General features: G+C 40.0%; 1 protein-coding gene across 1 annotated transcript in view; it reads left to right on the top strand.

Moving 5' to 3' along the window:
* The window catches only part of AFAP1 (actin filament associated protein 1), a 175,715-nt gene that overhangs the window by 102,147 nt on the left and 57,557 nt on the right, over positions 1-16,011 (top strand). The window contains 3 exon segments of the mRNA XM_034771556.1: positions 1,607-1,715; positions 8,581-8,792; positions 12,067-12,246. Of these exon segments, the coding sequence (XP_034627447.1) occupies positions 1,607-1,715; positions 8,581-8,792; positions 12,067-12,246 (501 nt within the window).

Genomic DNA, 16,011 nt, shown 5'->3' with positions numbered 1-16,011 from the left:
CCAGGTTACAGACCTCTGTGACAGGTGGGATGGTGGTGTTGTCCCTAGTGATTGGGAGAGGAGGTAGCAGGGAGGACTTGGGAGGGAGAGAAGAGATTAAGAGCTCTGTTTGAGCCACGTTGAGCCTGATTGGCACTAGATATCTTTAAGGAGATGTCAGGGAGACAGGACAAGATATTTGTTTTGTCAAAAGGAGACAGGTCTGGAATAGAGAGGTAGGTCTGTGAGTTCTGAGCATCCATATGGTAGTTGAATTTGTGTTTGCAGATGAGATTATCCAGAGATAAGGTGTAGAGGGAGAAAAAGATATAACATACTATACAATAAACCTATGGTATTGAAAGGAGGTATAAAAATTCCCTTCAGTGTGAAACTGTAGGATTAAGATCTTACAGCAAACATGAGTGAAATCTATAAAATATGGTTGTTTTCCTACTTGTCAAAGAAATATGACAGTAACCTGATATGGTATAAATCATGCAGTACTAAAATTTACCTTGTTACTTTATCAGCCTATCAGCAACTAGTGTTTAAAACTCAAAACAGATTTGTATTTAGAAAGCCAGTATTTTAAAATTTGATCTGGTATGTGAAATATTTTTTATCAGTAGGTGTCGATTTTCTGAACTATTATCTTGTCACCTCTCAGAAAGCTCTGCATAAAGTTATTTGGATTAACTCATTCATTCAGAAATGTAATATAACTGAAGAACTAACTGATCACTGAACTATGAACTACGTGATCCACCAAAGGTCTCTTCCAATCCAGTGAATTTGGTATTAAAATGATCTGTGCATTGTTAGTGGAGGGTATATTCATGTCCTTTTACAACATGAACATTTGTGTCTCTTTAGAACAGCACACTGTTAGCATCCTCCGCCCTGATCTTGTACAATTGTCTGCACAGAAGAATCTTTGAATGGAGATTCCATGCAAGGATAGAGTCCAGCTGCATGGATTCCATTGTAGGATCCCAGGTTTACAGTTCTTAAATTTAAAAAAAAGCCTTCCTTTCAAGGTGTTAGACTGCAAAACGTTTTTCACCTCTTAATATTTACATAGTAAGAGTATTTTTTTAATGTAGTTTCCATCTTTCATCCTAGTTCTGCTACTCTGATGATGCTAAGTAATACTTTAGTCTGCATGTTGTCCTGCTGGAATCACTTGTAGTATTTACAGAGTAAGGTACGACTCGACTTGAGCAATGGGGACAGATTTGTGCCCTTTGTGGCTTCAGAACATATCACCAGGATATGGAAGATGGTGTGGCTAAATTCCTTCTGCTGCTTTGTTAATCTCAACCACTAACCTATTATTTTATTATAACTACCCGTGGGGAGCTTGAAACTTGGACCTATTTTCTTTCCAAAAGCTGCTACTCTCCACAACCTCTGTTGTATAAAGAAGCATGACTACTTCACCTTTCCTGAGCGTTGCTTTTATGTATAATTGACATTACAAAAAGTCACAAGAGAATTAGTTGGCATTGCTAACCTTGGTAATGTTTCCATAATTAGCAGTAAACATTAGCAGACATCTTTGGTGCATTTTATTGGTCAGTGATCTGTTGGGCTTTTGATCTCATTAATTTCTTTCTTCATTTAGCCACCAGATAATGGGCCTCCACCTCTACCAACATCATCCCTTCCTGAAGGCTACTATGAGGAGGCAGTCCCGCTTAGTCCTGGAAAGGCTCCTGAATATATCACTTCCAGTGAGTAACATTTATCCTGATGCCATCCTAAACAATTGTCAGTTTTAATGACTTCCAGTGCTTTAAAACACGAAGACATAAACAAAAAAGAAAACTTCTCTCTCTTTACATCCTCTGTATTTAAGAATTATATGAAGGGCTCACTAGTGTCCGTACCTATAAGGATAGATTGTGGCTGGTTTATGACAGGGGGATCAGGTAGGCTTGCTGGACCCAACAGCAGTTTCTGATGTGAGTGACCAATACCGCCAGTGTTATCCTGTGACACTAGTTCAATATCAATTCGAGTGCTACCTCCTGATTAAGCACCAAATTACCTCCTGATTAATCACCAAATTACTGATTACCTCAGCACTCAGGTCTCCCATGATCATATCCAAATACTTACCCAGTCTAATCGAGCTTACATTGTCGTATGATTGGATCACAGTGATAGAATGATGTATGCCTGTCATTGAGCAGTTGTGCAGGTTTAGCGAGCTGGCATTTAAGTACTAAAAGATGGAGGGTGTTTTCCTGTGGGTTGGAGGAGGTAAAAAGGTTTCTTTTGCTGCTCTTATTTATTGTCTGGCAGAGATAATCCATCACTTTTGTATGAAAACTTTTCTGCTGGATCATCGTCATTCATGACCCTAAATTTGTTAGACCATTTTTATTGTTGTTTAAATCTAAATGAATGACTAAATAAAATCTGTTCTCCTAAACAATAAAACAAGAGACACATTATAGCACTAACAAATGATCTGTGTGCCATTTGTACACTGTGGTTTAGAGAGAGTCCTTTGTTTTTCTTGGAGAATGATATGTATGCATTAGCTCTAAACATTTAAAAAACCAAACCAAAGAAAATCTGGCCCTTGTTAATAGGAATAACTTAACCTAGGCAAAAAAATAAGAGTTCCAAAAAATGTAAAATGAATATAGACACGCTCAGCCTCAGCAGTGCTCAGGGACTTTCCACTCCCTGCTTCTCCCCCAGAAATAGTGCAGGGTGGTCCTGCTCACTCCCTCTGACCCAGTGAACTGCCAGTTCATGGTTAGCTACTAAATGCAAGAGCCCAGCTCAAGGAGAAAATATTAGCTGCATTTTAAAGTATTGTACGGTAGTTGTTTCAGTGGGGCTATAACCCAGAACATGCTAACCAAATTTCAGACTTATTTTTATTAACCTTCATTACTATCCAGACCTACAGGAACATTTAGGGGAGATGGACCATCCCCCCACCTCCCATAAATCAAAGCTATAACTTTTGTAAAAGTTATATGCATAACTAGCGTAACTCATAACCTATATTGTCTCAACTCTGCTGAATTCAATTACCTTTTGTATTTATCATCCACTCTTTTAACCCTTCTAGAAGAATACAAGTACTGTCAACAACTTGTTTATCTGTAGTAAAGTTAGTGGCTAAATTCACCATAGGCCTTCTTCAGTGCTTGTTACCCATCTACTCTAGCAAAATTCCCATTGAGCTCATTTGTGCTAGCTTGTCTTATGGCTTTGTGAATAATATGAACATAAGTGACTACAATAAAACCACCAAACTCATTTTACTTGTAATAACTGCAGTCAGGATATGGCGCTGATTTTGAGGTGGATGTGATTGAGAAGACACAGATTCTAAGGGCCCAGACTACAAGAACAGCATCATGAAGTGGAGGGAAAAAAAGAGAGAATGCTTTCTCTAATGGATTAAATAAATGTTCAAACAGATATAACTCTCTATAGTATATGTTTCTTCATAAAGTAGAACCTCAGAGTTACAAGGGGTTGGAGGTTGTTCATAACTCTGAAATCTTTGTAAACGCTGAACAAAATGTTATGGTGGGTCTTTCAAAAGTTTACAACAGAATACTGACTTAATACAGCTTTGAAGCTACTATGCAGAAGAAAAATGCTGCTTTTAACCATTTTAATTTAAATGAAACAAGCACAGAAACAGTTTCCCTACCTTGTCAAATCTTTTTTTAAAACTTTTCCATTTTTTTTTTAGTAGTTTGTTTAGCATAGTATGTACTGTATTTGGTTTTTTTCTTTTTTCTCTGCTGCTGCCTGATTGCCCACTTCCGGTTCCAAATGAGGTCTGTGGTTGACCGGTCATTTCGTAACTCTGGTGTTCATAACTCCTGAGGTTCTACTGTAATAAGAATATTTTTTCTACTATAATTAACAGTAAATAGGCTCACATCTTCCATGTTCCTATAAAAAGGTGAAAAATCCACAGGAGTATAGTTCATGAAAACAAAATGATGGTGATTTCCCTATCTGTGGTCTGTAAATAAATATTTATCTGCAGATAAGAACAAGTCGAAGTGTGCCTCAACTGATGATGACTCTCTTTTCCATCTCCATTTATTGAAAAATACTGCTCCAGAGTGACCTGGTTTAAATTAGCTTCAGGTTAATCCTTTGAATACCTTATTGGGAATAATGTGAAAATGTATTAGGGTATTATTTTCCTTAACAATCTGTACTATTTTTGTACACAGAAAAGTATGTAATTCATACAACAGAAACTAGAATAACCATCAAGCTCTGCCAAAAAGTGTAAGTGTGTGTGTGTGTGTGTGTGTAAATAAAACTAGGCTTGGAAGGATTAGGTTTTTACTGGTAAATGTCAGTGAACGTTGATTTCACGTTCATACACAACCCCCCAAAATATTTCCATTGATAACAATCAAAATTTACAGCTAGTCAAGTAAGAAAAATGCTACTTGAGAACTTATTAAAGTTTGATTTAAGGATATTTAATTTGTATATTTTGACATGTTATGTTGACAATTTGTGCTTTGACAGTTATAAAGCATTAATTTTTTGAATCCCAGGGTCCACTATAATTAAATTAGTGTTTAACTCCCCTGTTGTCTGAACCTCCCATAATTTCCCACAACCATGAAAATTTAAAATCAATAAAAATTGAAAAAATTGCTTTGAAATAAACATTGATATTATCTGTTGAAATTATATATTAAAAAAATTGAATTCTGCCTAAACGGTACCTATTAGAATGAACTGCCTCAAACGTGTGCCATTGCCCTCTACTGCACAGAGCCTGGACTCAAAAGTTCGTGGGAGCTACTGGATGCTCTACACTTTTGAAAGTCAGACCACTTAGTTTAGGAACCTAAATGAGGATTTAGGAGCCTAACTTTAAACACCTTTTAAAAATAATCTTGATCATTGTGTGTGTTCCGCTAGTATGAAATGTTGAGGTCTCGCGGAAGGTCAATTCCCTGTAGGTTATGGAGACATTAATCTCTGGTTAGTGAATGTGGATAGGCTTGAACCCCTTCCCTTCCCCCTGTGTTGCTGGGGAAAAGGAGCAATCTCTCTTTTCCTTGACACCCATCAACCTTAATGTATTGTTGAGTTGCCATTCTCGACTACCCTGTCCTCCCACAGTGTCCTGTCTTCTACAGAGGGGGTGGGGTAAGGCCTCACTACTCCCCCTTCCCCTAACTTTTTAAAAAATCTTTCCCATGAAGATCACCAATGTACACCTCTGCTGTAGCTCATTGCCTTGGCAAGCAATTGAACTCACAACTTGTTTGTCAGTTTCCCTGTTGTTGCCATCAGGTTTCTGAATATCTGCAGTGGTACTGCGTCTTTCACATTCAGGTCACACTTGGAAGGTTCTCTTTGCAACAGCAAGGACTAGAAACTTTTTTTTTTTTTTTAAAGGAAAGCTTAAATCTGCAGGTTTATGGTAGAAGTCTATAAAATCATAAATGGCGTGGAGAAAGTGCATAAGGAAGTATAGAGGAGGTGTGGTGAGGAGGGACAAGGGTTTACAGTGCTAAAATAATATGGTTACTCAGTATTGATAATTGCCCTTGTTTGTACCATGATGGCAACAGTGGTTGAGGTAGTAGGGGGCCAGGTGAATAAGTATTTTATGCAGGGATAAATGACCTAGCCTATGCTTTAACTCCCAAAGGGAGAACTCTGTGCCAAAACAGATGTGCCAAAATAAGATGTCTAATAAAATATGACTTTGGTCTATAATTCTATTTTGTTAATAATGTGTGTGTGTATGTGTGTGTATATATATATATATATATATATACATTCCAAATCAAGACTTTTTAAATTGTTGGATGCAGAGTGCATGATGGTGGTGTGTGTCTGTGTATATGGATACTTGAAATGCCAAGCTGAACCTTTAAATTGGGAGTCCCCACCGGCACCTCCATAATTGGGATATTAATAACCTTGATGAAAGTATGTGGGTGTTGTGAAGAGAAGTGCAGTGGTTAAGCAAATGACCTTGCTGAAAAGAAGTGAAGGAAACCAGATATTTGCTTGGGGCTTGAAGTAAAAAGAAACCAATTCTTCATAATACAGTAAGGAGATGACTGATAACAATGGTATTTGGTAGGTGGAACATTCTTTCGTGGAATATGAGAAAGTTAAAACATCCCATAAAATGGAAATGATTTATTAAAATACAGTGAAGACAGATACAATATTGCCTTTTGCCTCCTCAGCGTCAGATACACTAAAAATGCAGATTGGAAAGGTATTATGCTAGGCTCTCATCTGATAAGAAGTAGTTGTTGTTCTGTTCACATAACACTCTACTTCTTCAAGGTGTGTCCGTAATACAGCAGAAGAGTCTTAAATGTGGCCTAATGAAAGCAATATTGGAAGTGTGTAGCTTCTATATGCTCTCTTATTTGATCTGATTTTAACAAAGAGCCTTGTCAGTTCATTTTGGAGATAGAAATGATCAATGGATGCACGCCTGTGACGAAGTGGGAATGTTCTTGATGTGGTATTTGAATGCTGAGTGCGGAATATTGACCTAGGAAGGTTGCAGAGGAGTTTTGCTGGGGCTGCCTGCATTGGGGAAGGGAGCATACCTGATCATGTAACATGAGAACCCAGGAGGGGGGTTGGAGGCCAGGTAACACCTCTGCCCGGGAAACTGGACAAAGGACACAAAGGCTGGGGGAGGAGCCGGGAAAAGGCCAGAAAGGAGGGGGCTGAAGGGAGTGTTCAAGTTTGGAGCTGGCTGGAAGATGGAGCGTGGTGACCCGATGGGGCTTGGGCTTCCCGACGGGCTGTGGCCTCCCTGGGGCCCCCAGATGGACCTAACTAAAGGGGGAGGGGGCTGTTGTCGGTACTGGCAAAACCTGTTTTGGACTGTGTTCCTGTCGTCTAAACAAACCTTCTGTTCAACTGGCTGGCTGAGAGAGATGGTGAATCGCAGGAAGCCGGGGGGTGCAGGGCCTGGTCTCCCCCATGCTTTGTGACAACACCATCAGGAATGGGGTCCTGTCTTCTCACTTTATTTAAATGCTATAATGGTTTTTTGCCTTTTCTGCTCTCCACCACTGCTGGCCACCCCTCTGGGAGTTTTCAGATTCAGAGGGAGTCTGGTGGCAGAGAATAGAGCAGTCAGGAAGAATGGAGCTGCCTTTCAAGGAGGATTGTTGCCAGAGGGATGGGCTAGGGTTCTGGATATAACTCTAGGGCAAGGGGATAGGCAGGCCTCCCTGAAAATGCTGATTTAACTACTGAATTCTGCATTTTCATATTTAGTAATTTCACCACTTTAACTCTTCTGTCTCTGCAGGTAACATGTGGGTGTTCTTTTGTATGTCTGAGTTTGATCAATAACCTCCTAGGCATTTTCTAATTTAGTAGTGTAAACTTTCATAGAGCTTCCTGAATAACCCCTCCAGAAGGGTGTTTTTGTTTAGGCTCTTTTCAGGGAGGTAATTACAAGCGATGGAGATCTCACATATTATTTTACATGATTATGAGAAAATGAACAGTCTTTAATATAAAACCATTTTCCAGTTTGCCAGTTTAAATTAAATAATAGATACTCCCTAACCTTTCCCACCCTTCCCTTTAATTTCATTTATTATTTTTTTTAAACAATAAAAACCTTGTAGTGTTTCTTAACTTTGGATTCATTTGTAGCTCTTAGCCATTGCCTTGCATTGGCTTAGTGCTGTGCCCTATCATTCCACAGCTTAGGAAGGACTGTGCCTTCTGGAGCTTCTAGGCATACCAGCTGACAGAAAGGTCCTCATTTAGTAGGGGGAACAGATTTAGTAGAGAACTAACTCCTGGCTCTTGATAACAAAGGGGGTGATACGAAGCCCACTTAAATCAAAAAGAGTCTTGCCATTAGGCCCAAAGCATGTGGACTAAGGAACGTAAGGAGAGAGTTTCTTCAGAATGCTTTCAACATCAGCAGAGGCACTGATGCAATCAACAGCACCGTCTATGTTAGCATTAATTGCCTCATGGTTTGTAACTTGTTGCTGTTATAATTTTATGACATTTTGTACAGACATGTATTTTTCTACTGTATACAATGTAAATTACTTGAACATACAGAAATACTTGATTCCTTGTGAGCTCTGTCATACTCCATGTTTATTTCTCTACATGCTATGTCCTGAATATTTACATTTTTTTCTTTCTTTCCATGCAGACATTGTCACCAAGAGTTTAGTATTACATTAAGGAATGGGGAAAGATTATAATCGCTTCCTCTAGAAAAGCTGCAAAAAGGGGAAAAATGAAATTGCAAGTAGCACTTTCAAAATAAGCAGTGTCTAAATGCTAAGCATTAATTCCTAAGTTACAGTTTTAGTTAAAATTCCTGGGGTATAATTATGGCTCTATAGTTAAATCTAATGATGATGCACTTCTCATTTTTATAGCATCTCATACTCAATAAACTTAATGTATTGATATTACTGAGGATTGAAAAATATATTTTTTTTGGTTTGTCTTTAGAATAAAAGGTAATACTTAAAATAGATCCCATTACAGTTGTTCAGTTTTATAGGTGTATTTCATGGTTGATGGTTTTAACTGGGCACTTTCATACTTTCCTTAAAGATTATGACTCAGATGCTATGAGCAGCTCTTACGAATCTTATGATGAAGAGGAGGAAGATGGAAAAGGAAAAAAAATGAGACATCAATGGCCTTCTGAGGAGGCTTCTATGGACCTCGTAAAAGATGCCAAAATCTGTGCCTTCCTCTTGAGAAAGAAGCGATTTGGACAATGGACCAAACTACTGTGTGTTATCAAAGAAAACAAACTACTGGTAATTATTATTTTATTTCCTTTGGCTAGATTTTGTTTGTCATTTAAAGATGTGATTATTTTTAAAGGAAAATGGCTTATTGTAAATATATTGTAAATAGCAACCAAGTTTAGTATTGCTGTCAGAGCGTGTCGTCAAGAATAAGAACCCAAGACCAGGGGCCCCATATCGATCGATTGATTGCTTTTTTTTTAAAGCCACTTAGAACGTGGAACCTTCAGAGTAAAACCTACATCCTAGAAAATTCTCTGATGCAGAGAACATAGCCTGAAGCCTATTTCTGTCTAATATATTTCATCCCTGAAACCTTGTAAACCCAACCCTTATGGAAGCAAAAATCCCACTAGATTCTGTGAGAGTTTTCCCTGTATAAGAGCTGTTGGATCAGACCCTTAGAGAGAAACAAGTCCCTTGGCAGCATATGTTATTGTAATGTATATACTTAAAACTAAACCTTCGCCATCTGTTCTGCTGTAATTACAGATGCAATATTCACATAACTCACAGCTGCATCATAGAAAGGAAAGATGGAAGTGATTTAAATGTCTTTGTGTGTTCATTCTCTAGAACTCTATTATGTTACTTTCATATAGTGATCACCAGTTGCAGGTCCATGACTCAGTAAACTTCCTGCTGCAAGACTTGTTTCTGTTTAGTGAAAAAAGGGTTATCTTATGAGTAGGGCTGACCCTGGGGGGGGTGCGTGGCCTGGGACATAAGCGCCGAGTTTCTATCTACCAGGAGTGCTCCCCCTGGCTCTGGTAGGCCCTGCCCCCACTCCACCACTTCCCCCAGTGCCCACCTCTTCCCGCCCCGCCTCTTCCCCACCCAGTTCCACTCCCTCCCCTGAGTGTGCTGCATCCTCGCTCATACCTCCACAGCGCCTACTGATGAAACAGATGATCGGTGGTAGGCACTGGGAGAGAGGGGGAGGCGCTGATCGGCAGGCCCCGCCAGTGGGCGGGAGGCACTCCTCGCCCTCCCCCACCTCACCTTCCCGCCCACCTCCTCACCAAGCACAGGGCCCAAGGCAGTTGCCCCAATTCACCATACCCTAGGGACGGCTCTGCTTATGAGAGGGTTTCAGTTCTACACCCTAAATCACGTGTGGTCTGTTTACTCTCTTCCTGTGGCACCAACAAAGTTGCAATTAGCAGATGAGCTTATGATGGTTGTATCCCAACTTAAAAATTTGGTAGCAGCTGGAAAGGGATATTCCACAAAGGGGGGACCCTCAATTTAGCAACTCATTTTCCCTGGTTGGTCCTCATGGCCCAGATTTGTCAATGTTCTGAGTATGCTGCAAATTTCATCTTCTACTTTGGCTGAAGGGGGAATGGACAGATTTTGGGACATAGATGGTAAGAGAAGAGGTTGCTGTAAATATGGTGGGAAATTGTTATTAAATGGACAGTTCAATTTATATTTTAAGGATATTATTTTTGCATTGTATATATTTTAATTGTCAAAAAAAGTTTTGACTCCGATTTCATTCACCCTTATATTGGTGTAAATCCATTGGATTCACTGTTGTTAGTCCAGATTTATGCCAACATACACAAGATCGGAATCAGACTTTTGGAATGAAGGATAGAAGCTTAAAATCAAAATAGAGAGAGAGAGAAAGAGAAATTAAAAAGGCACATTATATTTCTTCTACAATTAAGTTTATTTATTTATTTAAAATCCTGGTGGTACTCTTTTTCGTTTAACCACATGTTCCTTTAACCACTTGTGTGGTCTAAGAAATTGTTATTTCCCCCCCCAGGGTTTTTTCTTCCAGTAATACTGTAATGAGGATTAAGAAAATAAAAATCATAACAGGAGTTGAATGAGCAATTTAAACAAGATTAGTTTACTATTGGAAGAAAGACCTAGAAGACTTAACCTATGAGTTATGCAGAAAGTAATACAAATATATATGTGTTTAGGGATTAGTTATTCCCTATATTATAAATGCAGCATTCAAATGAGACCAAAATGTGATATTTTAGATCAGAACCAGACATTCAATATAAATAATTTGGCCAGTAATTGCTTTCTATACAGCCTCATCTGGCGCTATTTGTTATGTAAATGTGTGGTTTTAGTAAACTACTTATATATACTCTGAAAAATAAAATCTAGAAATATATATTAAGATGTGCCACAGAAATGCTTCTTAAACTGCTAAAAGGTGATGGTGGCTTTTCATGCTCATATAACTTAAGCATGATTTATTTTTATAAAACAAATTTCCTCAAAAAATTATTTATCACTCAGCTGAGACCAGGCCAAAGACATTTTAGTCTGAAAGGAAAACAATTAGAAAATTGTGAGAAGTTACAAAGATTGGTTTTAAATGATTCCCTTCTCAGCCTTGATTGTAGTGTTTGTAATATCCTGTTAACAATTGCTATATGTTCCTGAATCTTAGCACATGAAGTGGGTAAGGCAAGACTTTAAAATAAGGGGTCTCAGATCCATCTATAAAAATGCATCTGCATTTGTTAGTCTACCTTTGTGTTCAGTTATCCTTACTACATATGCAGATCGGTCTTTTTAAATATCCAAATAGCTATTGTACATGCACATGAAAATGTAGATGGGGTAAAAAGGCCAATTTGCACATGTAGTTAAGGTAACTGGACATGAACATACAGGCACACAGCGCTATGATCGTGACTTGTTTTTATTTTAAATCTGTTAATTCTGTGTATGACATCTAAATAAAACTGATTTGCACTGAAAGATTGAAAGAACTGAAGGATGGAAGCTCAGAATGGGCACTAGATGAGCCATCAGATGAGTCACGCTGTGTGAAGCCTTTCACCTTTAGGTCACAGCTTCAAATCTGGGCCAGGTTCATCAATGACCCAGCATCTGAAGGGGGTTCACTAATGTTTGTCACAGTTGAGGGGGAGAAAAGTTCATATCAGTCTTAGCAGAGAGGGCAAAGAGTAAACCAACATGGAGACTGAACTACCCCCCGACTCTCTTATCCAGTTCAGGTTTGAGGCTTATTGGTAGATAAAAGAAGCCTGCGATGGTATTCCCCATGTTGTACCTATTCTATGATTAAACAGCCTCCAGTAATGTCAGTCTGGCAGCCATTTCACTATAGGAAAGGGGGTGATGGAAATGGTTGCCAAGTTAGCATTGATTAACTTCGGTGTGTGGTAAGGGAATGAGTGAGAAAAGCTAAAGCAGTGAAGTACTGCCATACAATAAGGGCTTTCACCAAAAGTGCATGAAATTAAGTTTTAACCTAATAACATACTTCATTTTTATTTAGTGTTATAAAAGTTCCAAGGATCAGCAACCTCAGATGGAAATGCTGTTGAATGACTGCAGTATCACATACATTCCCAAAGACAGTAAAAAGAAGAAGCATGAGCTGAAAATCACTCACCAAGGAACAGATGCTCTGGTTCTAGCAGTACAGAGCAAAGAGCAGGCGGAACAGTGGTTGAAGGTACTGGATGGTTTCTGACCAGTCACATATCTAAAAACATTTCTGGTAATAAAACATTGCGTTCGTTACTCAGTATCAATTGCTATTAAAAGGTGAGATATGAAAATGTGACTGTTTTTTAAATTAATGTTTTAGGTAGTTGGGTGTATTTTTCTTATTCAGAGGAATGGCCCCATATATCCAGCCCTTGAGCTCCTTTCACTTTTTGTCTTGTATGATGACCCTTCTTCCTGAATAGGAATGGCTGTGTTTACTGAATTCCTCTGGTCACGTGAAATGACCAGAGGCAGCCCCTTTCAAGTGTACAATTTTATGAGAAACCAGATTTTGAATCCGTGGAGAGCAAGTCATAAGACCTGCTTTGTGCCACTAAAGTCTCTGAAACAAATCAGTATTTATTAAAATGCCACATGATGCTAAATATTGAGACGGGAGAAGGACGTTTTCCCCGGTAACTTCAAAATACTGAAATTAGTTTTGGTATTGATTAAAAAAAATACAAGCAAAAGACAGTAGGTTTTAGGTTTGGGTTTTTTTTGTTTTTTTTTTTTTAGAATTAATTAACAAGTAACTAGTGATTTGCTTTCAAACAGCCACCCCCTTCTCCGTTTAAAAAACTAACAAATCTGTTATGAAAATGTTTGCTTCTCTTCAAATGTAGAATTTCTCTCCAAAATGATAGTATAATATTTACTCCTGAAACAGCAACAACACTGTTATCTTGTGATGAATCAAAGCCAGAAATGGTTGTTTTATGCCAATAAAAAGCCAATCCTCACCTTCTTTCAAATGAATACCATGCTTTGCATCATCATATATGCTCCCTCTTAAGCCTGTGCAGTGGGAACTCTTGCTTCAAAGGCAGTTGGCTCCACAGGGCCTAACATTACCATTGGTGTTTCAAAAATAATAAATTGTAACCAAGGCAGAAAAGAGAGGGAAACAATACCAGTAAAGCGTGTGTTAGCTTTCTAGAACACACACAAAAAATGGGGGGAATGGTTTCTGTAAATTGTGTGTAATGCAAAATAGATGATGATCTAGATTGGTTAAAGGTTTTATTGGTATTCCTTTGGCGTGACCTGCATAACTTACAAGAATTCAGGGTTTTGCCATTCATGAGTGAAGCAGCTACTCCAAATTCATACCAGTAAATTTCTGTGTCCACCCAGCCATATTTACGTTCTTGGGCCCTTGATCCTGAGAGAGCTTATGTGCCTGAGTAACTATGTGTGTGAGTTATTGCACACAGTTCATATGCAGAATCATATGGGTGCCATGTATGTTGTGGATGGGAATTGCAGAGATTAGTACACATTGTTCACTTATCTTCTTAACATCGTGGTTTATGGACGAAATTCTTTGTGCCCATAGGTGAAAATGTTTTCTACCAAACCTAGCGCAGGGCTTGTAAAATCCCTCTTGACTGGGGCAAGTTGAAACTTGGAGTAGGCAGAGGGGGCTGTTGAGCAGAAAGACCCAGGTACTGCTTGCTCCTTTCTGATATAGCAAGGGAATAGTGTAGCCCTGAACCACTACACCTTTAAGAGAAGGGGAGGGGAGAGCTATGGAGCAGTTATAGGAGGGGAGAGGGAAGCTGGGGAGCCTATGAGTAGCAGGTGTGGTTGTGGAGGTAAATGGATGAGCTTATGTGAGAGTGGCTGTGAATATGGATAGGTATGAAGATGCATAGCTGCTATGTGTTGCACAGCACCATGTGGCATGTTATGCAAATTAGTTAATGAGCTAATTTGCATATATCCATAAACTTCAGTTTATGATACACATGTTCTCCCTAAACAGTGGTAGGGGTAGGTCCAGGAGTTGGCCAAAATCTTGACAGTAGAAAGTGGGGGTGACTGAGGGCAGCTATCTTAGGGGCAGCTGGGTGGGCGGCAGAGCTGAAAGCAGTATGGAGGTGCCTGGAGGGGTTTTTGATTGATGGGGCTGCTGGGACTGGCTGGTCGCTGGGGGAAGATGCAGGGGGAGAATTGGTGTTGACTGATTGGTTACTGGGGGTGATTGCTGCTGCTGGGGAATTTAGGGTGTGTCTTCTGATGGGTGTGGAGATGTTTGCTCGTGAGAAGCCTGGTGGAGCTGGATGTGGGCAGTTGTAGGGACAAAATAAGAGAGCTTGATGCCAGCTGGGCCTCTCACCTTGTGTTGCTGGTGCCAATGCTCCTTCCTTCAGCTGGGATCCAGCAGGGGGAACAGTGAGAGTGAAGCCTGCCTGCTCAGCAGGTGACATGGAGGTCAGATGGCACAACTGCAACTCCTGCCTACAGAGCTATGGGTAGGTGTGACAGTGTTGCCAAATGAGTGTGTCCCATGAGATACAGAACACCTGTCAGCTCTGTAGATGGGTGCAGATGTCTGTGTGAAGAGGAGGGGGGAGAGGGAAAAAAGTGGCAGAGGAATTAGAGAGCACGATGTAGCAAAAGAATGAGGAAGGTACATAAGGGGAGGAGGGAAATGGAAGGGGAGCAGATGACTCTTCAGGAAAAAGATTAATCCTGAGCTATGATAGGAAAGAGAAAAAGAGGGATGAAAGCAGAAGGGGAAAGAATATATAACAAATCGAGAGAGACAGTAAGAAGTAGCACTTTAAAATGTATTAAAGAAAAAGATAATTGGCAATATGTTACTGTAAGTACATTACTCAGGCACAGCTGTAGTAGTACTGTCAATTGCAGGGAACATGTGTTTTGTGCATGCAGAAGTGCAGGTATGTTTCAGTCTGTCTAGAAGGTTTAGTCCAGTTTTCAAGTCCTGTTCTAGCAGTGTGTCAGGTGTTGTCCTGGAAATGCAGTCTTCTGAGAAACAGGATTTTGCCATTTTTCACTCTGTTCTGTTCAGTGTCTAGAAATGTGGAAGTCCCCAGTGCAAGTACTGCAGTTTCAGATCCTAACCAGATTACTAGTATTTATGTTGGACTTTGCTGTTCTCAGATGTGAAGGTCAGTGAGGTAGTGTGGGAAACTTAAGCTATAGTGGCTTTTTAAAAAAACTTATAATCCAGCAATTTAAGAGCATCTAGAAGTCTGAATACATAAGAATCTACCCAACATTCTCTATGCTTTGCTCTGATGTAACCATATATGGTACTTATTTTCTTAAGAATAAATTGTATGTTTCTAAACACGGTTTGATTAAACACGTAAGAATTTCCTGATGGCATGTGGGCTTCCTATGGAAAGAGAAGAAGTGAAGAGCAGTTTCAGAGGCATGACTGCATGATGACTTGCTGAATGGAAAATTAATCTGTAATTCTCTATACCACCAGATTAGCCTTTGTTCTGCGCTTTAATAGCTCAGGCAGAGGCCGCCCTACGCAAAATTTCAGTGTTCCTCCTAATTGCTTAGAAGTTTGTGGCAGGGATCCACCCCCCAGGAGCCATGGACCTGCTCCCTATCTTCCCCCCACACGTCTTCCCTGATGTTCTTCACCCCCTGGGCCAGTGACCCACTCCCCATCCGCCTCCTGTAAGCTTCCCCAGCCTCCTCCATCCCTCCCGGGCCAGGGACTCCTGACCCACACTTCAGTTCTTTTCCAAGAGCCACACAGCTCAACCCAGGCCCCCCTGCACTTCTCACCCCAAAGCCTGCACCCCTGCCTGGTCCCCAGCAAGCCCCAGGCCACTCATACCATTCTAGATGAGCTCTTCACAGTCAGGCTTGTAGTACAGGGCCATCGCAGTATGAGTCCAGATTAGCAGCCAGGGCAGGTGCTGAGAGCTGCCCAGGCACCAGGGTCTGCAGAGGTTGG

The sequence above is a fragment of the Trachemys scripta genome, chromosome 5 (assembly GCF_013100865.1).
Source record: "Trachemys scripta elegans isolate TJP31775 chromosome 5, CAS_Tse_1.0, whole genome shotgun sequence".
Taxonomy (NCBI): Eukaryota; Metazoa; Chordata; order Testudines; family Emydidae; genus Trachemys; species Trachemys scripta.
Note: the sequence above shows the minus strand (reverse complement) of the source record. Positions and strands in the feature narration are given on the sequence as shown.